We start from the raw sequence: 24,881 nt of genomic DNA, 5'->3' as shown, positions 1-24,881 counted from the left end.
CCCATGGATTACTCCCTAAATTCTTCAGAACTTGTGCAGAATTCTCTCCGAAGTTTCTCTGAACTAGTCTGTAGATATTTTGCACTTAACTCGAAGTTCTCCCAAATTCTCTTAGTTTTTCATAGCTTCCATGAGCTGGATTGAAGTTCCCTGAGCTCCTTTGCATTTGTTTGCAGTTCTTTGAATTGCTCTGTGACTTCGGAGACTTCTCCAAAATTCAATTATCTGCTCTAGAGTTTGCTGAACATCTCTTGAGTTCACTAAAATTCACTGAAGCTTTCGTAACTTCTTATTAATTTAGCGTGTTGCAGTGAGATGCAGAGATTTTTTTATGACTAAAGGCTGGTTCGCCTCTGATGAAGAGATTTGTTTTAGAGGATCAAAAAGCTGAGAAGCATGATGATTTTCGAAATGTTTTGGCGATCTTGAGGTGTGGTTCTGCGGTATAATTCAGAGATAGTAAGCTTGCTTCAGAGAAGTTCACGGAGCTCAGAGAGGATCAGTAGACTTTGGAGAAATTTAAGTGGCGTCGAAGATATGCAGGAAGCCCCGGATAAGTTCGTAGAGCTTGAGGAGTATTCAGAGATCATCATACGTGGAAATTCTGAGAGCTTCTGAGAGATATTCTGAAAACATCATAAATGTTTTGGAAATTTGAGACGATTTTACCAAGATTCATTAAACTTCTGGGATCATTAAAGCTCTGGAAACTGTACAAAATTTCAAAATTTACAGGTTGTTTTTGTGCCAAAAAGAATGTAAGCGCCCATTGTGTCCAGCGTACCTGGAGAATAAATCTATTGCACTCAACGACCAAGATTATTAAACTCCATAGTCAAATATCAACGATTCCAGAAGTCACTTTATAGAATGGCTAGCGTCTAGTGAAGTTCATAAGTAATTCAAATAAAAGTCTGGAGAATTGTGCGGAGTCAGACTTTAGAGGAGCCCTTCCAGGAGTTGCAAATCCAGACGACCAAAAAGACCAAAAAGATTGAAAATTAAAAAAAAAACTACTTACATAATTATTGAATGTTCCCTAGGTACCTCCACTATCAAAATCAGTCTATATTCACTTTGCTCTATAGCTTTAGAATTTCAATGTGGTTAGAGTTATTGCCTAAATCCAGCTGTATAATACAACAAGCTCGATATACATCGGTACTCAATATCCCTTTCTCTTTTATCGTTTCCAGTGCCGCGAAATCGGCTTCGAAACACACGTCGAGATCCTGCGCATCCTGCAGGAGCTGCACACCAACATGAAAACCTACCACACGTACCAAACCGAGGCCAAGGAAGCCGAAAAGAAGCTCCGCGCCGCCGAGAACCAACGCATGAAGCTGCAGCAGAGCGTTCCCAAGGAGAAGCTGGAACGCAGCAAAAAGTACAAGCTCATCGAAAAGGAAGTCCTCAAACGCAAGAACAAGTACACCGACGCAAGACTGAAGGCCCTCAAGGCGAAGAACGAGTACCAGCTGTGCTTGGAGGCGTCCAACACGACCATCCACAAGTACTTTGTGGAGGATCTGAGCGATCTGATCGATGTAGGTTGCTCCCCTCAGGTTAATTTCGTTGTAACATTCTAACAAAGTTCCCTTTCTGATTACAGTGCATGGATCTCGGTTTCCACTCGGTCGTCTCCCGAGCGCTCTTGATGCACGTTTCCGCCGATCAGGGGCGCTGCCGAGCAGTCCTGCACAACACGGACACTCTTTCGCACATCATCAACTCAATGGACAGCCGAGCCGACAAGCAGAAGTTCCTCGAACAGCACAGTGCAGCGTTCATGATTCCGAAACGGCTTGAATTCCAAGGTCAGGAAGAGGACATCGAACCGGAACTGCAGAAGGCACTCCACCAGGAAATGGAATCCCGGCTGGTTCAGCTGGAACAGCGGGTGAACAATCTCCGGATGGAATCGGAGGAAATTTGGAAAACACTGGAAACGGCCGAAATCAACCTGCTGGAAATTCTCAACACAAAGGACTACGACTGCAGTACGGCATTCGGGAATGGGGCTCTCGGTTTTCCCAAACCGGAAAACGCTTCCCTCAAGCTGCGGTCGGACAAGAACGAGATTGAAGAGTTTTACATCACGGTTAGTCCGGGCATCGCTTTCTCGATCTTCTCGAATTATAACCGCTCTTTTCACAGAAAATTCGCGAATACATTCTCGCCACATCACGAATAGCAAGGCTCGACTCGAAGGCAGAATTCCTGCGGAGCGCGCTGACGAAGGACTCGGCCGTCAAAACCGATACGCTGACAAAGTCGAACGTTCCGAAGCGGAAGCGCATCGGGCGGATGAACAAATCCGGCCGACCGAAGCTGTTCGGTGGTTCGCTGGAGGAATACCTGGAAGCCACCGGCGAAGAGATTCCACTAATACTAAGAAGCTGCATTCGGGTCATCAATTTGTTTGGTAAGTATCTTCTTGCTGCCTCCTGTGCTGGATACACGGTAATCGACGGTTCGACCATTCCGCAGGACTTCATCATCAGGGTATCTTCCGGGTGTCTGGATCTCAAGTAGAAATAAGTAACTTTAAGGAAGGTTTCGAGCGCGGTGACGACCCGCTCTCCGATATGACCGACGCTTCGGACATCAACTCGGTGGCCGGTGTGCTCAAGCTGTATCTACGCGAACTGCGGGAACCGCTTTTCCCGCTGATCTACTTCGATCACTTTGTCTCGTTGGCACGTGAGTAAACTCTACGGTTGGAGAAGAGATTTCAGAACGATAAAATTTGCAACTTTTTTTTTTCTCGACAGAACTTGAATCCAAACACGAAATCGTGGTGGGCATTCGGAAGTTCTTCCAGAGTCTGCCGAGGTCCGTTGTGATCGTGATACGGTATCTGTTTGCATTTTTGAACCAGTAAGTTCCCTTAACCCCTACGATCGATGCTTCGTAATGCATTGAACTATAATCGTTCGAATTCGTTCCAACAGCTTATCGGAATACTCGGATGAGAACATGATGGACGCGTACAATCTGGCCATCTGCTTCGGTCCCACCCTAATGCCGGCTCCCGAGGACAAGGATCAGGTTCAGTATCAGAATCAGGTCAACGAGCTGATCAAAAACATCATCGTCTACCACGCGGAGCTGTTCCAGAAGGATCTCGGTGGTATGCAGTACGAGAAGTTCATCTCATCGGAACCTTTTGAGGAGTAGGTGTTGCTGGATCTAATCCTGCTGAAAGCAGCAATTTAACACTATTTTGTTTTGTTTCGGAAAACAGTGACGTGGGTGACTCGCCAACGGAACAGGTCTCCGAGGACCCGGACTCGGAGGTGTACCCCTCGGAGGACGAATCGGACACGTTCGAAGCGATCGTACAGTTCGACTTCAATGCACGATCGGAACGGGAACTCTCGCTACGCAAGGGTGACAATGTGATACTGTACAATCAGGTAGGAGTTTCCGTTGCGAGCGAATCTTGCGATTTCTGGAAGTCTAAGACTATTTTGTTTTTGCTAGGTTTCCAACGATTGGTGGCGCGGAGCCGTGAACGGGAAAACTGGTTTGATTCCGGACAAATATATTTCGCTGAAGATCAAGTGAGTATCTTTTACACCAATCTGAGAGGGTGTTGCCAACTCCTTAGTCGAGATGGCGTGAAATTCGTCAACTAGCACTAATTTGGACAAGATGACTCCGATAGCATTGGATTCATAAGTGTTTTTTTTGAAAATACTAAAATACTAAAAATACTGCATTTCACTGTCACCCAGCGTGTCAAACACACTAACATTCCCTTTCTTATCACCCCCACAGGGACGAGGACCGAGACAAGAGCGAGCACCTCAAGTCTTCCAGCTCGGAGGAATCGGTCCGGAAACGCCGCCCCAGTGGCAACATCTCCATCAACAGCCAGCTCTCGATCTGCACCAACAACTCCAACACGCTCTCTAACATTACCTGCGGTTCGGATTATACCGGTTCGACCATAAGCACTACTACCACCCAAGGGGTCAGCGGCGGTAGCAGTGGAGGTGGAACGAGCGGTGGTGGTCCCCCAAACGGCAGTGGCGGCATGTCCGCCTCACCGGGTCATCCACAGTATCAAACCATTCAGCAGATGCAACAGCAGCAACAGCAGCAGCAACAGCAAACTCAACCACTGACACCGATCAACAGCCAGGTCACCCATCAACCTCCGCTTCCGACGGCTCATCCCCTGATTGGGGAAAAGCTGGCCTCGGACCACCTTAAGGATCCGGACTACATCCACTACGACACGGTGGATCTGAAGGGGTCCACCTACAGCTACCACGACGAACCGCACTCGTTCGAGACGTCGGCCGAATTTCTGGAGGACATGACCCACTTCACATTCGAGGTACTGGAGACCACTGTTTGATTGCATTAGCGTCTGTGCTTTTTCCTCGGTTAACTACCTGTTCTGTTTTCGAGAAACAAAAAAATCCCTCATTATCGTGTTTCTGTTGGCGCTGGCTGTTTTTTTGCGTTTTCCGCTTTGCCCGGCTGCTGCCCATAATAATCAGAATCGAAATCGCGCTGTTTTGTGTAAAGTGTCCCTCCCTTTTCTTTGTGTTAGATTAGCAGTGTTTATTCGTGTTATTTTCGTTCAGTGTAGGAAGTACGATAAGGTTTTCCTTCTATTCACTTCGCGTGCGTTTCCGAGCGATGATGATCATTTAACTATTTACCTTTAGTTAGCTATCCTACGATTGCATGTTCGTTGAATGTGGCCTTTAGCTCAGTGCTTGTTTGTACTATATTTTGTTTTTGCGTGTATCCGGTTTGCGTACAACTAGAATTAACCTCAATTTCCTCTGAGTGGTTTTTGAGCCTCGTTGATGTAGAGGAATTTCTCTGTTTCAAATCTATTCCATGTATTTAGTCTTCCTCCAAGTGAACACTAACCAAGTAAAGCGGAATCAAGGACTGGGCTGGGTCACTTTGTAATCTTGCAATTCTTCTGCTGGAGCTATTCTACTTTTTACAAATCTAGAAAACACTGCCGAGTGTTAGAAAATTGAGTTAGCCATCTTGTGAAGTTAGTTTTCCGTTTTGCATACAAATAGATCTAATCAATCGTCCGTCATATTAAATATGACTTTATCACACACACACATAAAATCTTCTCTTTAATCGTTAAGCAATTTATATTCGACTACTAGACGAACAACCAATAAAGTTTACTCTTTGTAAGGAAGAATGCTAGAGTTATAAAAATATGTTTCCATAACACCCTAGAGAACAAAAAAAAAAAAATCAAAACAAAACAAAATGTGTGAAAAGGTACGTCCATCGTTCCGTTGCTGTTTCTTCATTCGTTTTGCGTTCCATATGTTCGTTTTCGTTTTTCGTTTTTCGTTTTATAGTTTTCGTTTTTCTTTTCTCATTGAGCTGACACAATAATTGGATTCCAACGTCCAACAGTTGAGGTGAGAATACATTACTTTTCCTGTGTTTTTTTCTTTGCGTGTTTTTGCTTTCGATAGTGGTACAGCGTTACTAATATTGTTTGCCTGTGTGTTTGTATGTTTTGTTGATTGTTCTTCTTTCTTTGCTTCTAATATTTTCCTCAATCATTGTGCTGCATTGCTAACGAATTGTATTAAGTACTTCCGTTGGTTCATTCTATGTTTCTCATTAATTAAAATTCCATTTTCTCAAGGTTGTTTTCACTTTTAAGTGTGTGCCATTAACAGCTTAGCTTATATGTAAGTTTTCATTTTCATTTGTTTTTTTTTAACAATAGTTGACTTTTTAGGTAAAACAGAAAGGGTGAATGGAAAGTATTTTTATAAACTGAAAAAGGTTAGCACATAAGTATGTAGATGGAATTGTTGTAGAATTGTTTGATCACATCCGATTTTATAAGACTGTAGTTATTAGTTATTAACAATAGTTAAGTGCATTTTGTGTGCACGTCTCCTGCTTGAATTGTTTTCACTTGTGCTTGATTTCTCTCATGTAAGGATCTATTACAGAAAGTAGGGTTTCCAGTTGCCTAATTACAAAGACACATATCAAGAAGGTTGATTAAAGGTAGAACCACCGTATGGTAAAAATCGGGGTCTCCGGGCCTTTACTTTTGAGCGCTAAACGGTTGATATGTTGTTTTCTATTGTTATCAAGGGGCTGGTCACTCTGCACAGTGGGCCAAAAATAAGTTTAGGCACACCTGGGCACAGTCATTGGCACTGTTTGGCATCCATGGTTATAATTTTTATCCTGACAACATTTCCGTAAAGGCAGAACAGATTGAACAGGTTATCGATGATGACTATATTGCTATATAGTCCGTAGACCATCATCATTGCTCCCTTTGGCTTTGCCGGTTGAATGAAGTTGGTTGGTCCGTTTCGGGTTAGCGGTGCGTCCTTCATCAGTCCGACGTGTGTTCCGGCCAGTGTTGGTTTCCAGTTTTCCGACGGATGAAATTCGGGCGGTGAAAAATTCGGTGGTGCAAATCCGTTTCCTCCGCCGGCTTCCAAAAAGGCTGGTTTAGGACCAGTGTTGGCTAAAATCAAGATCAGAAAATTAAAATCAGCAATCTTTCAAGATCAATATCACCTAAAATCACAGGCACCAATATCACAAGCCATTATCACCACCATTACATGTGATTTTTGACCAATATCAGCCGTGATTTTCGATTCGCAAAATCAACCAGCATCAATATCAACCAAGATCAAAATTATCGAAAACCATAGGATTAGAAGATATGTTAAATTCTAGAGTTTGGGCCATTCCGAAATTCAAGTCAACATTCCGGATGAAATTAAAATGGTGGATTTCAACACAAGATGGCTTCTACAAAACCAAGATGGCTGACCAAAATCCAATATGGTGGCCCCCAGACAGGGAATATGCATCTAAACCTTGCAATATGGGTATCTGCGGAATGGGCTCGATAAGTGCAAGTGGAAAATTGACATCCGCTGCCATTTGAAATCCAAGATGGCGGACCAAAATCCAATAAAGCGGCCCCTGGTCAGGGAATATACATCTAAACCCTTGCAATATGGGTATCAACAGAATGGGCTCTATGAGGGGAAGTGGAAAAAAAGTGGTGAACCAAAATCCAATATGGTGGCCCCTGGGGGACAGGGAATATGCTTCATTGCAGCAGCACATGCAGAAATTTCTCTAAAAACTAGTGTAAAGATTTCTAGATTTAAGCGTCACTAACGGCGACTTCCCCACTTAAAAACCCTCTTTGAAAACCTGATGGCGCTGGCGTTGCACAATTTACACTAGACACTAAGTGCTGGTAGTTCAACAGAAAATGTATCGATACTAGCGCCAAATTGGTCGAAAGTGGAAAATTTATTGACGAAATCAGGAGATGCTTGCGCGACGTAACGGCGATAAGTAGGAATTTATCTTTACACTAATTTCTGACCGAAGTTGGACGTCTGTTCTCTGTGGTAATAGGATAGACTGGATTAATTATGCTGAACAGCAGGATATGGTTGGGCCGGGTTGCTACCTCGCTACTTTCACCGAGGCTCATCTATTAAGTGGACCGTACACGATTGCTTTTATTGTCAATAATCGTATTGTCAATACATTTTATATTGACGTCAATTCATCGATATTGACAATATTTCTGTGTTCACATCATCAATATTATTGTCAATAATTCTCCTTCACGTCAATATATTGATACGTGCAAGCATGGGAAAATTCATTCACTCGCGCGAGCACCACAGAATCAAAATAGCCATCCTCGCCTACAAACAGATTGCCGAACGAGTGTAAATTTTTCCTACCAAGTGACTCTGCAGCTCGACCCAGAACTGACAGCAGTAGAAGGAAAGAAGGATAAACTGAAAGGCTGCCGAACAATATTCTCTAGCGAGGGAGAACCAGATTGAATGCATAAAATCCGAATGCTAACGATTTAAATAGCCGAGTCAGATAGTTTTTGGCTCACTGATTAAAATCAGTTGAATTGGCCACAGCAGTTTTAAGTTATTTGCGTGACGCTTATGTTTATGTGTTACAGTATAACAGTTTTCTCGATAATAATAGCGATTTAAATGTGTCAATGTATGTTTAAAGCTAGAAATAAATAGTGATTCTTTCTGCAAAATTCTCATTCAGCTCACTCAGCAGAATGCAATCGTAAAAGGCTCAGCATGGAAAAATAATAAGAGAGGAATCATCCACACTACTACACTCAGAATCATTCATGTGGCGCTCAGCTGTCTGTTTTGCTCAATTCTGCATTCATCGAAGAAAATAGAAGCAATGCGAATACGAACGAAATCAGTGCGACTCGCACAAGCTGCTGTTCGTTTCTGATGTTGTATGCGTGTGAGTGACTTGAGAATGCAAAATGGAACGATTTTTCCCATGCTTGGATACGTGTGGGGATGTTCCCATTTATCTTTACATAAGTTTTCTGGTGGAAGGTGGACGTTTGTTCTCTGTGGATCAGCTGACTTTTTTGTTTACCAAGAATTTTTGACCGATCACAGTAGAACAACTAACGATTTTAAATTGGCTCACTACTTGACTAGCCTATTGGTCCCAAGCAAATCGATTAACGTACCCCATTCTAGTCAAAATTCTGCTACTACACTATGTTTGTTTTGATTCGCTATGAAAGTTTGACAGATAAAATGAGGGGTTCGTGGATTTTTCCTCTGTTTCGAGGGGTGTATCGATTAGCTTGGGACCGAAGAGAGCACTAGAGCTGAGCCAAAAAATTGAGCACGTTTTTTTCGGGACCTGCTGATCTTAGAGTTACCTGATTATGATGATATTTTGTATTTGTTAGTAGCAAGAAGAGTTTGTAAAGTTTGTGTTTCACTCATAAAACCTGACAATTTCACTCATTCTTGATTTTTCGCGAACAGCGATCCGAGCAATGCTGAGTACCACTATTTGAAAGCAAAATTGGCTGGTTTTATGTGAGCAACACATTCCTGATAATCTATTATTGTAACCTACTATTACAAAATATCATTTAAAGACTTCTAAATAATTTCTTCTGATAAATATGTTTATGATATTTTATCGGAAAAAAAGTAAATGAAAATTGAAACATGTTCCTTTTGATATTTAATTTCAATTTTCAAAATATACCATAATGACACATAAATCTGAACACAGCATAGCATAGTAAGCAGTGATAATAAACTTTTAATTATTATCACTGCTTACTATGCTCAAAAAGCACGTAAACGTGTTTTAGCATCGATCCGGATCACACATATTAGTTATCTTGCAAAGCAGACGTAATATCACAGAGAACAGATGTTCAAGTTCGGTCAGAAACTTGTGTAAAGTTAAGTGGGAACGTCGCCGTTACGTGGTGTCAATGTTGCAAATTTTCGCATCAATGAAAACTCAGTACCATTATTTGAGAGATACAACTCACAATGTTCACTTTCCAACCAGGCTCTCACTACGAATAGGACAGAGGCAATAACAAAAATATTCCGACTCAACTCAGTGGGAGAACAGACAAATGCTGAGAATGTGTTCATCTAACCAGACTTTCTCTCTCTCAGTAATTGAGCTTAGTCGTTCTGATTCACCATGCTTCTAACTCGAGGTCTGAGTCAGAGTGTGCTGATAGAGACAAATTGAGTTAGAGTGAGTCTACATGTTCGTTGAAGCAGATGTACCTGGGTACGTTGATAAAGGGGCAAGGGAAATAAAACAACTTTATAGTAAGCGTGCATAGGGGCGACTGTTGAACCTGAAAATAGATTCAGTGTCATGTCGGGGTCGCCACATTTTTGCAATAAACGCACAATGCATGGATGAGAATGAGAATGTTGAAATTATTCATTCGGGTAAGTACAAAAACAATTATTTTTAAAACTTAAAAAGAAATATAAAAAAATCTTTTATGATTTGCATTACAAATTATGTAACGTATGTGGGGAAAGGGTGATTTTTCGTTACTTATTATTACATAGGGGGCGGGTAAAATAGGGCCAGATGGAACAAGAGTGCCACCGAAATGAAAACTGAATATTTAACATATTCTACATAGTTGTTTGCCATACAAAAATACTTATTCAAACGGCGCCGGTGGTGTAGTGGTAAGCGTGATTACCTCTCACCCCAGCAGGCCTGGGTTCAATACCAGTAGGCGCCGCCGGGATGTTCTGAGGCATAACATCTCTGATCACGCCTTCCTTCGGATGGGACGTAAAGCCGTTGGTCCCCGGTTCATGAGTTGATGGGTCGATAGGGTAGGGTCCAGGTGTGGGAGCTGCCTTCCTGGCACGTCGGTAGCATTGGTGCTCAGCACGGAAAACAAGATCGACGGAAAAAACAAACCAAAGGAAAAAAAAAATACATATTTTTGTTGAACATTGTAACATGTTATCTTTTAAAATTAAAATATGTACACTGGAGTCGCTTTTTACGCGGGTGATACGTCCCGCGTAAAAAAACGCGTAAATTCCGGAATCCGCGTAAAAAAACCGCGTAAATTCCGAAATCCGCGTAAAAAAAACCGTGTAAAAAAATCGCGTAAAAAGCGACTCTAGTGTATAACGATAAACCGTGTTAATTCTGAAATCGGCGTAAAAAAAACCAAAACCGCGCAAAAACACGCGTAAATTCCGAAATCCGGATAAAAAAAACCGTGTTAATTCCGAAATCCGCAAAAAAAAAACGCGTGAAAAAAAACCGTGTAAAAAAACCACGTAAAAAGCGACTCCAGTGTATTCAAAAATTAGACATTTGCAGGAGTTTTTTAGTTGTTAAAAAACACCTAAAATATCACGTGCTGCCACATGTTTTTAAAACCTTTCGGCAGTAAAAGAAGTATAGATTCAGAATCCTTCCTAGAATTTTGCGCCAATTTGCGCCGGAAATAGTTATTTGAGGAGCAAATACCCCTAAAACTATCGATTATTCAAGAATAACTTTTTTGTTTCAAGAGATAATTATTTACAATGTTCAGTAAAAGCATGTGTTTAAACATGCAAAATATAAATGTAGAAGAAACTAAAATTGTAGGATGCCTAGAAAATCAGTTATATTAAAAAGTATGATTTAAAGGCGCATTTCACGAAAAATGATACATATCTCGTAATTTATAAGAGCTAGAAATTTTGAGTGTTAAACAAAGTTGCTTAAAATAACATTTGCTACAACTTTATGCAAGACGTTAAGTCTCTATCTAAATCAGATAAAAAAATATTTTTTTGATCTCACTTTAAGGTAGATTAATCACCAAACCGTCTACATCAAAAGAAGTGGATTAACATATGCAAAAACATCTTTGAACAAACTATACCTCTTAAATCAATGTTTGAGAAGTTATTAAAAAATCGCACGTAAACGACAAAAAGGAACACTGTGCAGTGGCATCAATTTCTATTGTACTTGTTTGAGTGATGAAATTTGATGATTTTTTACATCTTTTCAATAAATCTGAAATTTATGCAGAAAAACATGTATGTTTTGAAAAACTCGTCAAAGCAGTTATTGGAGTCTCACAATGAAATGCTATCAGAATTGTCTTGATATCTACCACCAAAAATATACTATAAGCTAACCAAAAATACATCTCATTGTGATCAATTTTACCCCGGTGATCTATTTGCCCCCAGACACTGTAGTTATCTATAGGACAAGAGATATGGCAAATGTCCACAGTTCACACAATTTTCAATAAAAATATGCACTAAAAACGTTAACTTTGTAGAACCCCCAAAACAGTTCATGTAGTTAATGAAGAGCCCCTATTTAATTATTATTGTTTATAAATCCAAAAACAATCTCTAGCCCTGATGTGCATCGTGACATATACGGATTTCCGGTAACTATAAACTCTGCATGTGGGCAACATTTCATAAATTAAAAACAGAGCACTTTGTGAGCTAAAGCACTAATTTTAGTACATTCAATTTTATGCGACACTATTTTTTGAATTAAAACAGAAAGTGACCATCTTTCCCTCACTGAACTAAAGTTGCCTCGTTAGGGAGCATCCATAAATGACGTAGCATATTTTTGATCAATTTTAGACCCCTCCTCCCCCCCTCGTAGCGTATTTGGCTATATCCAATACATGGCCGGTCACAAATTCTGAAACCCCCACCTCCCCCCTCAAATGCTACGTCATTTATGCATGTTCCCTTAGCGCAAAACCATCCATTTGTTGCAAACTATTTCGCCTCCCCGCAGCAAAATTTAGGTGTTTCACCAATGAAACAGAACGCGGACTGCGGCAGGCAGAGAGAAAAAGAAACTTTCTTTCTATCTCTTTGTCGTGTCTCCGTATCCGTACATAATAACCAGTAAAATCTTGCTCAACCATTGACTCAGTCAATCAGTGATTCAAGCCACCTGAAACTCGAGCGGCACTCACTCAGTGCCCGAGTTTCCTCGGTATCGGCTTGGATTTGTGCATTTCATAGAATGAACGGATAAAGGCGTAAACCTTAAGGGCACTCTTTCGCTCTTCTCTTGAAGCGGTAGGTGACTGATGAACAGAGACAGTTTTGGTTTGTAGTTCTCTCCCGTGGAGATTATTGTCGGTTTCAAATCGCGGCTTCTCTCATCAATCAGCAACATTGCGTGGTGTTAGCATCTCCTGATTTTCTCTATACATTTTCCACTTTCGACCAATTTGGCGCTAGTATTGATAAATTTTCTGTTGAAAATTGCCACTTGGCGCTACTAGCACTTAGTGTCTTGTGTAATTTGTACAACGCCAGCGCCATCATGTTGTCAAAGAGGGTTTTTAAGTGGGGAAGTCGCCGTTAGTGGCGCTTAAGTCGAATAGGAATCTTTACACAAGTTTTTAGAGAAATTTTGTTCGAGCCTCCATGTCTGTTCTCTGTCGTAATATTTAATTTTAATTTAAATGTCCGGGTTAACCGACCGTCCAGTATTCGGTGCATTACGGTAATTCAACATTATGAAGAAAAGATCGATCCTGCAAAGATCGATTCTTTTGTATCGATTAGATCGATGGATCGATTCTACTGCTGTAGATAAAATCGATCCTCCAAGATCGATCTTTTACTAAAGATCGCCCAATCCTCGGATTACGTGCTCGGTATCAATATTTGGCAACCGTGCTAGCCCAAGTAACAAATCTAGAGCTGCTTGGCTATATTCAAAATTTATAAAGGTTTTATTGCAGCTGCAAAAATTTTCACTTATGAAAGGCTTTATGATTGCCTTGAAGTATAAAAAAAACAATATGAATTGCCCTTATTAAACCCAGAAATAAATCCTTTTATTGCTATATAAGTAATACCCCGTTCACATTACAGCGTATATCACATGATATACGCTGTCTTGCAATGAGCACTCATACATCTAGTTTTCACTGGAAATCCTATGTATGAGTGCTCATTGCAAGACAGCCTATATTACGTGATATAGGCTGTAATGTGAACGGGGTATAAGACCAATTAATCATTTTGTCAAGCTTCTGCATTCATGTTCCATCAGATGTCACTGCTGTTGTTTGCGGTGACAACTACAGAAAACTACGCACAATATGTTTTCCGTTAATTGTTCACAGAGGACACTGCAGTGCAAAACATGTCTGGTACCTCTATATATGCATTAAGATTAACATTCGAAGTCCCTCCTTTTTTACACATTCTGCACACAAAATAGCTCACCCCTCACAGAATTTCCCGCCGAATTTTATGTATGGGGCGGGGCATAAAGTATCTTTTGCGCAGAATATGTAAAAAAGGAGGGATTTCAAATGTTAAAGTAAATGCATAAATAGAGGTACCAGACATGTTTTGTAGTGTCAGGTACTCTCTTTTGTAATCTGTGAAAGAAAATGTTCTTTCCTTTTCTTTACTTTTTTATCATGGGGTGACACTGTCGAATCTTGGTCGAAATACATGATATGTGACAGTTCTGCACGAAACGAAAATCAATTATCTTATTCATGTGTTACACTTATACATTTTTGCCAAAACATCAGCCTTATACATTCCATAAGACAAACCACATGGGTTTTATAAGAATGCATAAAAGGTATGTCTGACTCCTTATACATTTTATTTGACACATGATCTTCATTAATATTTTGCAAGGCGTCTGCTTATTAGTTGACTTATACATTTTATGAATAATCAGCAATAGAAATTTGCCAAAAGGTATAAGGATATTTCTATCCGTGTGGGACAAAAAAAGTTGAAATCACGCATAACTTTTCATAAAGTTTAATGTACCATTCAAAACTTTTCCAAATGTTTGTAAAATTCATCGGTTGCACCCGTAGAATAGGAATATACTTTAACCCTCAAATAAAAAAATGAATTGCTCTTGTAAAAAGAAAATAATGCTCGAAATAAAATCATGCATTATGCTTTTCTCTTCTGCTTCCCAGTCTTGTAACCCTAATAAAAAGTGTATGGTTAATTTGCTTAACGACGTGTTCTGGGTATCATCCCAACCATTTGTGGAATAGTTCAATGATTTGGGTTATCGTTCGTTTATGGTTATTTTTTATTAGGGAAGCGGTCACGGTAGTCGACACATTTTCTGTGATAATTGACTGCCTTTGCCTCCGACACTTGCAAAACAAGCTATCATAGTACAGTACCAAACTAAAATGTCGTATGACAGGCCCTGTCATACGACACTGTCGCCGAAGACCGTCACGAATGTTTGTATTTTGTTTTTTCTCATAATAAGAGCTGCTGATGGTGTGCTTGTGTGAATTCTGAAAATAGCAAGCAATGATGTCCTAGTAATAATATTTCTGATCAAAAATGATTTGATTTACACCAAATTGAGGAATTACAACGAAATCACACACGTCATATGATAGCTATTTTGATAATTTTCTTTTAGCTCGAATGTTATTCTACCGCTCGTGTTGTGTGAGAGAGACGACGGTAGAGCATGAGTGTTCGAATACAAACAGACTGTCGCGCACGACAACGAAGCGAGTGTAGTAAAAAACGTCAACTCGACAGTGAGCATTCATAAGGGCGTATACGCGATGATCGATTCTCTTCATCGATTTTCTCTTTTGTTAATAACTCGCTAGATTTAACGTTTGTCGGTGCGTTTGCTGTTGCTTTTGATAGCCAATGCAACATGTTACAACTCTACATTGAATAAATTCTACAAAATTGTTGCGCTTAGCTGTAGCAATGCAAAGAGAAAATCGATGAAGAGAATCGATCATCGCGTATAGGCCCTTATGCATGCTCACTGTCGAACTGTTTCAACCCCTGCTGCTTCCATCCAATGTAAGGGGAAAGGGAAAATCTCTCTAATAAAGCAAAAAAAAAGTAAGCATTAGACATTTTAAGAAATTGCGCTTGGTGTTTTTCTTGCCTGCTGTCCTCTGTCGCCATCAGGCTTCCAAATTGGCGTTGACGGCGACTCTGTAGCTCTTTACTCCAATGAGAAAATCCATAAGCAAACGTCAGACTGTGCGTGAAACATAGCAAACTTTGTACTATCCTTTCACGCCACCGAAAGTTCCCATAAGAAATATATTTGGTGGAAGAGCAAATTTTTCGACGGTGCCGTCAACGCCAATAGTACAGCCTCCTCGCGACAGTTGGTTTATACCTGAATTGACTGTTGCTTTGCGTGCTTTACTGCCGCTTGCTACCGTACGTTCAGATCTGAATTCGAAGTGTATTGGCAACAGCGCACGCACGAACGAATGAAAGCTGTATTAGAACAGTCGCATCTATACCCGCTTTGCTAAAATCATCGTGCTTGGAACGTAGTGAACCGAATGGGCTGTATTTATACATTTCTTTATGACCAGGTTCTCAATGTTTCTGTCGTCACAACAGCCTTCACAAACCGACGACATCCCTCAGCTTACCCAAGTGGCTGTCATGAAAAGGCTGTCACGAGACATTATATACAATTGATATACGGCAGTGGAGTATGGAAGAAACCCAGAAGAATGATCCCGAACAGATATGTCGGCCCGATGTCGGATCAATGTAAGGTCAATTTATGGTCGACGTCGGCCAAATGTCGAGTCGATGTCGGGTCAATTTTGTGTTTATGTCGGATCAATGTCGGGCCAACATCGGGTTGGGGTTTGGTAGAAGTCAGGTTGGTGTCGGGTAGGCTTATATTTTTCGCCGGAGACCGCGCGTTTAAAAAAAAATAGATGAAAATTTTGCAATGGGCAGCACGAACATGATAGCAACCGAACGGGCTCCGACGCCACACTGGTAGTGTAGTAGCAGTCTTACGACATACAAACAAAATTTGAAAGACAGCAGCAACGAATCGGCAGTTCGACGGACTGCTTGTTGTATGCAACGATGCCAGATATACAGACTTTTGTACACGATAAAGGTGGACACTATCTTTTTTGAACCCTTGTAACTTTAATTATAATAACAATTTTTCTAATCTCATTAGATATAAAAATAGTTACATATTTTAACTAGTTATTGCATTAACTGTAGCTTCACAAAATACTTCATTTGATATTTTTTGGATAAAATTAAAAAGCGGTGGCCACTTTTTTCGTGTACAGAAGTCTGTATATATGGCATCGTTGGTTGTAAAGGGTGATACGGTCAAAATTTGGTCAATATCAACTTGACGTATTTCTTTCAATTTTGCATTTAAAAAACCTGAACACCCCTCATTTTGAAGGTGTGTGTGTGTAGAATGTTGCTCCTATTTTGATTTTGGAATTCACTCTTCAGTTGTCAAAATGCCGTCCAAGCAAGAAGAGCAGCGTATCAAAATTTTGCTCGCGCATCGCGAAAATCCGAGCTACTCGCACGCAAAGTTGGCAAAATCGCTAAAAGTTGCCAAATCAACCGTTACAAATGTAATTAAAGTGTTTGGGGAACGTTTGTCGACAGCCAGGAAGTCTGGATCGGGGGGAAATCGAAAACCGGAAGCCGCTGAGACGACAAAGAGAGTTGCCGGTAGTTTCAAGCGAAACCCTAACCTCTCTCTCCGAGATGCCGCAAATAAGCTGGGTGTATCGTCTACAACCGTGCATCGAGCCAAAAACCGAGCCGGACTATCGACTTACAAGAAGGTAGTGACTCCAAATCGCGATGATAAACAAAATACGACGGCCAAAGCGCGATCCCGGAGGCTGTACACGACGATGCTGACGAAGTTTGACTGCGTGGTAATGGACGACGAAACCTACGTCAAAGCCGACTACAAGCAGCTTCCGGGACAGGAGTTTTATACGGCAAAAGGAAGGGGAAAGGTAGCAGATGTTTTCAAGCACATGAAACTGTCAAAGTTCGCAAAGAAATATCTGGTTTGGCAAGCCATCTGTACCTGTGGCTTGAAAAGCAGCATTTTCATAGCTTCCGGGACTGTCAACCAAGAAATTTACGTGAAAGAGTGTTTGAATAAACGTCTGCTGCCTTTCCTGAAGAAACACGGTTGTTCTGTACTGTTTTGGCCGGATTTGGCATCTTGCCATTACGGTAAAAAGGCCATGGAGTGGTACGTCGCCAACAACGTGCAGGTGGTTCCCAAGGACAAGAACCCTCCCAACACGCCAGAGCTCCGCCCAATTGAGAAATACTGGGCTATTGTCAAGCGGAACCTAAAGAAGACCAAAAAAAACTGCTAAGGGCGAGCAGCAGTTCAAGGCAAACTGGCTTTCTGCGGCGAAGAAGGTGGACAAGGTGGCTGTACAAAATCTGATGGCAGGGGTCAAGCGTAAGGCCCGGCAATTCGGATTTGGAAAAGCGGAAGCCTAACTGAATATTTTTCCTGAATTTTATACTAATTGAACTTGAAAAAGAAATTTAATTTGATTTTTTAAATGAACGATTTCACCGATTTACACGCGTTTTCCCTTGACCAAATTTTGACCGTATCACCCTTTATGTACGAGGAACGTTACGAATGACCATCCGAGGCTGTCATAGCCGAACGAACAAAATACATGACTAAAGCGAACCCCACACGTATCAATATATTGACGCAAAGGGGAATTATTGACAATAATATTGATGATGTGAATACAGAAATATTGTCAATACCAATGTATTGACGTCAATATTTAATGTATTGACAATACGATTATTGCCAATAAAAGCAATTGTGTAGGGTTCACTTAAGAACGAGCTGTCGTGTACTGCACAAGACGGCAACGTTGCATGTCGTATAACAGCCTCACTGTGGGCTGTCGCTTATAGCTCAATCTCAAGGCTGTCGTAGGGAAAAGAAAGCGACAGCCGTTGGAATACTGTCATGAGGCGGTACTTTTGGTATGCCTGGTCGCCATATTGTCATTATGAAAATCCCATTAGCCTTGAAATAAAATTCAAGAAATTTCAATAAAATAATGGCTAAATTAGAGATCCGAACTGATTTCCAGTGTGCATTGGTATGCATTTATTTATTGAGATCTGTTTTCTGTAAAATTAAGATGATTTCATCAAATTAATTTGAATTCTAAAACAATCTTTTTTGTTAACTTGAATTATTTTTGAGGCGCATTTAATTAACGCTCATATTATCCCAATATACACGATAAAATTTCAAGCGCATATGTTTTGGAACTTCTAAAAAGGCATATATTTTCTTTAAGATTTTCACTAATGTCGCCAGGAAACAAAATTGATTGCATGGTGATCTTGACACCAACACTCAAACCTATTTTTACAGCTAAAGATTACCATATGGAAAAAACAAGTTTCAGCAAAACAGAACAACAACAAGCTAATTTATGGCGGTTGCTTTGATACAATAAAAATTAAATTGGATTTATAACTGATATTCACCAAAGCGTTATAAAACTGCTTGGATACAATATTACTCTTAAAGAGGCTATCAGAACCTTTTGTAGAGTATGGGGCTTTCTTGTAAAAGGTTTTAATACAGCTTTATTGTGATTCTCAAACATGCTTTATAAACCTTATCAAGAGTGGTCCACTAAGCTGGAAGACGATCTTATAGCGGTTATCAAAATGTTGTGCTGGAGCTATTAATTTTATTGACGGTTTTATAAATTTGATCTCAAAAACCACTAATAGAGTGCAATAAAACAAGAAATGCTACTTGGGAGGGAAACCACTTTCTTCAGGCAATCGGTGATAATTTTGACTTTTGTGTAATTTTCAATGGTGACCTAGTGAAAATTGATTAAGTATTCATTTTATCGGTTTTGTAGAAAAAATTACAATCGATTGGCTTATTTAGAATTAAAATCCATCCGCTATTTACAGAGTTAAAAGTGGTCAAAACCTGACCACTTTTCGTAACGAGGTTGGTTTTGGTTTTTTGAAATTGCACCCCCAATATGTTGCCGAAATACGTAATCATACGTAAAAAAACACTGGGTCTCACACAATTGACTTGAAGCTCTAGTCATAACCCTCGTATAGTTCATCCCAAAACTCCCTAGAACTTTTTGTCCGAAGTACCTTGGTATTACATATCTCTAGAATCTGTTCAAAACTGGTTTGAAAAAAAAAGTTCTTTTAATAGTTCTTCAAAGTAACTGTATCCTGCAAATCTAGTCCATTCCAAGGGTCTTGAAATTTTTTAAAGAGAGGAAGAAGCACATTTTTTTTTCGATTTGGCATCGAAGTTCACGAGTTTGTCCCGGTGACATCGAATTTCCGGTATTTTCCGGTTATACTGATTTCCCGGTCACCCTGATTATTTAATTTTACAGTTGAAACTGTACTCCTCAAAGGTGCGAAATCGCAAATAAAAGTGTGCGTTTATTATGTAACGTCTTGGTTTCTTCTGCGTTATCTTCCATTTAATTCCACTTTATTAATGATGGTATCCATGACAGATACGTATTTCGACTACAATGTGCAGTCTTCATCAATGCCATTCCCACTAAAGAACTTATCAAAATATAACCAACAATCAATACGAAACTAACGATTTTAAAATGGCTCACTACTTGACTAGCCTATTGGTCCCAAGCAAATCGATTAACGTACCCCATTCTAGTCAAAAATCTAGTACTAGTTGATTCGCTATGAAAGTTTGACAGATAAAATGAGGGGTTATAGGATTTTCCTATGTTTCGAGGGGTGATTCGACTAGCTTGGGACCGAAGATAGTACCAGAACTGAGCCAAAAAGTTGAGCACGTTTCTTCGGGACCTACTTGTCTTAGAGTTACCTCTATGATATAACCAACAATCAATACGAAACTAACGATTTTAAATTGGCTCACCACTTTAGTAGCCTATTGGTCCCAAGCAAACGATTAACGTACCCTATTCTAGTTGAAATTCTATTACTACACTATGTTTGTTTTGATTCGCTATGAAAGTTTGACAGATAACATCAGGGGTGTGTGGATTCATGCAGAACATGCAGGGGTGAGTGAAAAAACTTGGGACTGCTTGGGACCGTTGTTCTGGTACTGAGTGAGCCAAAAATAATAATGATTTTCTTCGGGACCCAGTGGTCTTAGAGTTACCTCTATGATATAACCCCCTTAAGTACTCATCCCCTAGGTAAAAAAGTCAAGATCATAGGTATAAAAATTAAACTACAATGTGTTGAATCGGAACCTACCTAACTAATAAAAACCAAAGATTTAAGTAAACTAAAGGAGAAAAATCTCTACAACTCTCTAATAAGGAAAATCCCAAAGGCTTGGTAGCCATCATAATGAAGTAATGAAATTAGGTTGTTAGCGGAATGCTTTAATAAAACAGCAAAAAAAGGTTATCTTCCATTTAATTCCACTTAATTAATTTTGGTATCCATGACAGATACGTATTTCGACTACAATGTGCAGTCTTCATCAGTGTCATTCCCACTAAAGAACTTATCAAAATCTAACCCCCTTAAGTACTCATCCCCTAGGTATAAAAGTCAAGATCACAGGTATATAAATGAAACTACAATGTGTTGAATCGGAACCTACCTAACTAATTAAAACCAAAGATTTAAGTAAGCTAAAGGAGAAAAATCTATTCAACTCTCTAATAAGGAAAATCCCAAAGGCTTGGTAGCCATCATAATGAAGTAATTAAATTGGGTTGTTAGCGGAATGCTTAAATAAAACAGCAAAAAAGGGGATTTTGATAAGTTCTTTAGTGGGAATGACACTGATGAAGACTGCACATTGTAGTCGAAATACGTATCTGTCATGGATACCACAATCAATAAAGTGGAATTAAATGGAAGATAACCCCTGTTTTGCTGTTTTATTTAAGCATTCCGCTAACAACCCAATTTCATTACTTCATTCTTCTGCGTACTTTTTCGTTCGTTAATTTAATGAACTTCCAACTAAGAACTAAGCATACTGTAGCACTGTAAAAATTTTATTTTTTTTTTACGAATTTTACATTGAAATTCAAGTGGGTATGCCGAAAAAAGGGACTGTAGTGACTTTTTGTCGAAAATAGCGAGGGGGGCGACACATCTAAATCTCAAGTTTAGATGCGCATCAAATCTCACACTAGCGAATCAATCTTCGAAAAATCTTCTTTCATCTGTCGCATCTACTTGCATCGCGCATCATCTTTTTGCAGGAAATCTTCAGAATCGTCATCAATTTTCTTTCTATCTACTCAGCGTGCGCGCAGCTAACCACAGCAAAACACATTTTTTTCCTACATCGTAGATAGAGTCGTCCCCCTCGGAAAATAGGGACTTTTTAGTGACCACCTTCAAAAAAGTGACATAGTCACTAAAAAGTGACCAACTATCAGCCCTGAGACAAGGAACTTTTCGGGGAATTCAAACTTCGTTTTGATTTAAGATTCTTCCGGGGCACTCTTCAGGTCAACCGAGGTATAAAATTCTTACCCACGAATTTGATCGGAAACTGTCAGAAGCGGATGGACCGGGATTTTAGTTTCGAGCGTGCAAGATCGAATCGCGACGTGCTTGCTCCGGTGAAGCCATCATGTAAACAAATGAACTTATCCTGACAACCAATGCCTACTGCGATTCTATACACTCTTAGCTTAATTGTAGCGTTTTTAATGTGCCCTTATTTTTTCGTGTTCAACCTTTAATTAAGATAACTTTTTGGGAAAGTTCCTGGCTCATTATGTCCAGGAAGCCTTAAACGCTTCATCTAGGTGTATTCACGAACTGTCACTTCAGCTTTCTATTGAACAAAGCACTATACACTACACCGTTCTATTGACTAACATCTCTCGAAGCTAACTATTTACATCACCTTTCATGTTGTGTCCCCACCACTAACCTACGCCGCACTACCTTCCCATTAACCACCGAACTCTCTTCTTCCAGTCCCAGAAGCCTTCGGAGCCCATCTACGCTGAACCCACCAAGATCACCGTCCAACGGGATAAATCTCCGGCACCGGATAGTACCAGCGGTGGTTGTGCCAGCAACGACGATTCGGAAGATGACATCGAGTTCCGCTCCCTGCTGGGCAGCATGGGCGATCCCCCGGAGCACACCAAGTCCTCGCTGATACTGAACCGTCGCAGCGATACGCTTCCGTCGGGGAAAAGCTCCGGCGAAGAAGGGGTCAAGCAACGGCTGAGTGATTCCCTAGCCGGGATGAATCACAGCGTGGATGAGAATGGGGAGCCGAGGCCCATGCGGAAGTTTCACTCGAAAAGCTTCAGCCTGTCGGAGAACAAGCTAAGCCTGTCGGTGGCCGGTGGGGGTGCGGGCGTTGGGGCTTCGGCGCTAAATGTGTTCCAGCACAATCGCGATCTGTGGCAGAAGCGGGCGGCGCAGGGTTCGTATCAGAATTTGACCACATCGAGGATCCTGAGCCGGAACCGGATTGCGCCGGATTTGGTGATGGACCTACCGCCAGCGGCTATCGGGAAGGATGGGATCAGTAGTGCGTCCAGGTGGGTACAAATGGGTAGCGTTTTGTGGATTTGGATGGCTTATTTTGAATGATTATTAATTTCAGGGAATCGTTGGATAGTGAGCTAGAGGACATGACCTCGGCGGAGCGATTTGCAGCGCAGAACCAGTGCACGTTGAAGAAGAACGAGCGGTTCTCGACGGAACCGGTCGTGTACGAGAATACCGGTAAGAAGGAGGTGAAGCTGGACGTGAAGGGTATGGTTGATAAACCGAAGGCAGAGGTTAAGCCTCAGGAGAGCAGTATTAAGACACCGACGTCGACGGAGATTCCGTTGATTTTCGAGGATAGTGGGGAAGGAAAGGACGTTCCATCCGACGAGGTGCTTCACATTGAGGAGTCTTCCAGCGGTGGTGGGGAGGGGCTACAGGCTTGCGCTCTGACTCTGGGGACCAAGGAGATCGCCAAGAGTCCAATACCGATAAGAAACACCCAGAAGTTCGTATCGCAGTTTGCCGATCTGCACCTGACCGGAGGGTGTCTGGTGAAATCATCGGAATGCACGTCGGGGGCTGCTGCGACGTCATTGGCCCAAGAGCAACAGGCCAAGAATCTCAGTTCCTTCAAGCCGCAGGTTAAGGTAAAGCCACATATCCTGAAAAAGCCCCAGGTGCTTCCGCCGCACACGCCGGAGATGGGACGGAGGGCACAGGAATAGGGGCGGCTAATGGGGCTGGGTTCCCGGTCCAAAACACTCAATCTGTAAGTGATATACCAAATAATTGCATGTGTTGTAGTAGTGACGTATTAGTAGAGCAGGGATTTTCGAGAGGAGTGTGATGATTGCGGATGATTGCGTGCGCGCGGGAATTGGGAAACACAGGGTCCGTCCCGATGATGTGAGGAAGTCAATAGTGGAGGCAAAAAGGGACGGTCAAACACTGAAAGTCATGAACAATTTTAGAACGGCTTTTGGCTCGCATTTTAAGGCTTTTGATGGGTGCCGTAGGAAAAGGGGGAATGGGGAAAAACACCAATATTTAAATAACAATAAAAATACTAATATTTAAGACTGGATTGGTACAATATACAAAATCGAAATGAAGTAAATTAAATTAAAAAAAAATCAAGAAACACAGGCCAGAAATTAGAGCGCAGATTAGTACACTAACTTAATCTCTCTCGAATCAAAGAAATCGAATTTCTAAGTCAGTAGAGGTACAGTTTTTAAGTGTAATGAACGTAGATTGTGGCAAGTTCATTTATTTTTTTAATTTTAGCCAAAAGAAGTAATCGAGCATCACAAAATGTAATAACCTACTATTTAGGGAAAGTGGTCGGCTGAATCTGATATTAGCATTAGTTTGAAGAGATGTTGTATTCCTTATACCATTTGGTTTTTTTTTATATTAGTCATAATGAACATCGAATTTTCTAGGTTAGGTTCAATTTTCTCGAATCTTTACGTATTTTTAATGATTGAACAAATATTTTACGAAAAATTAAACTCCCATTCATCGAGCATTTCGAATGGAATTGTTTTTTAATCCATTTTGCCAATACCCGCCGATATTTTACCAATTGGTTCATATATAACCCAAAACAGAAAAATCTCACAATCGAACACGGATAAGCAAAAACAGTAACTACGAAAGCAAACAAATTACAGCCAAAACAAAATAGAAACTCTTCGTTGTCCATGATAAAAGTATACAAACCAAAAATTTAAAAAAATACAAAAGAAACGTAATGAAAACATATTCAAATAAACAACCTAAGCAAAGCTAAAATAAACCAGTATTCGAAACAAGGGAGCTACATATATCGAATAAATTACAAATTATGATATGTAAACACAATACAGAAAAAAAACTACCGTGCTGTCTAAACTATCAATCCTAAACCTCTAAGAAAGCAAAGCAAGCAAATCAACTGATCAAAATCAATATACAACGCATATAGATACACTTTTCTCTTTGTCGGTATTAGCCAAACTGCAAAAAAAAAATCCATAATCCAAAATTCAGCCAGAGTTAAATCATCCTTATCTCCGCATTTCGCATGCATCATCGTTCGTTGTCATCATCATCACCATAAAAGGATTGTCATTGTCGTTAGTGAAGAAACAGAAGTTAGAAACGCGGGGGAGGGAATAACTAACCTATAGCCTACACCTACCACCCACCCGC

At 40.6% G+C, this 24,881-nt stretch overlaps 1 protein-coding gene across 2 annotated transcripts in view; it reads left to right on the top strand.

Annotated features, from left to right (window-relative positions):
* Positions 1-24,416, top strand: part of LOC135701165 (SLIT-ROBO Rho GTPase-activating protein 1-like) — a 278,720-nt gene extending 254,304 nt beyond the window's left edge. For both annotated transcript variants that reach the window (XM_065221905.1, XM_065221906.1), the window contains exons 4-14: positions 1,197-1,547; positions 1,613-2,101; positions 2,158-2,425; positions 2,491-2,703; positions 2,775-2,880; positions 2,955-3,176; positions 3,248-3,419; positions 3,487-3,566; positions 3,784-4,348; positions 22,155-22,732; positions 22,798-24,416. In XM_065221905.1, the coding sequence (XP_065077977.1) occupies positions 1,197-1,547; positions 1,613-2,101; positions 2,158-2,425; positions 2,491-2,703; positions 2,775-2,880; positions 2,955-3,176; positions 3,248-3,419; positions 3,487-3,566; positions 3,784-4,348; positions 22,155-22,732; positions 22,798-23,410 (3,657 nt within the window). In that variant the 3' untranslated portion in view covers positions 23,411-24,416. The remainder of the gene's footprint in view (positions 1-1,196; positions 1,548-1,612; positions 2,102-2,157; positions 2,426-2,490; positions 2,704-2,774; positions 2,881-2,954; positions 3,177-3,247; positions 3,420-3,486; positions 3,567-3,783; positions 4,349-22,154; positions 22,733-22,797) is intronic.
* Positions 24,417-24,881: the final 465 nt, after the last annotated feature.

The sequence above is a fragment of the Ochlerotatus camptorhynchus genome, unplaced genomic scaffold, assembly GCF_037179485.1.
Source record: "Ochlerotatus camptorhynchus isolate MF236.1 unplaced genomic scaffold, CSIRO-AGI_Acam_v1.1 ptg000150l, whole genome shotgun sequence".
Classification (NCBI taxonomy): Eukaryota; Metazoa; Arthropoda; class Insecta; order Diptera; family Culicidae; genus Ochlerotatus; species Ochlerotatus camptorhynchus.
This window is presented reverse-complemented; position numbering and strand designations above follow the sequence as displayed.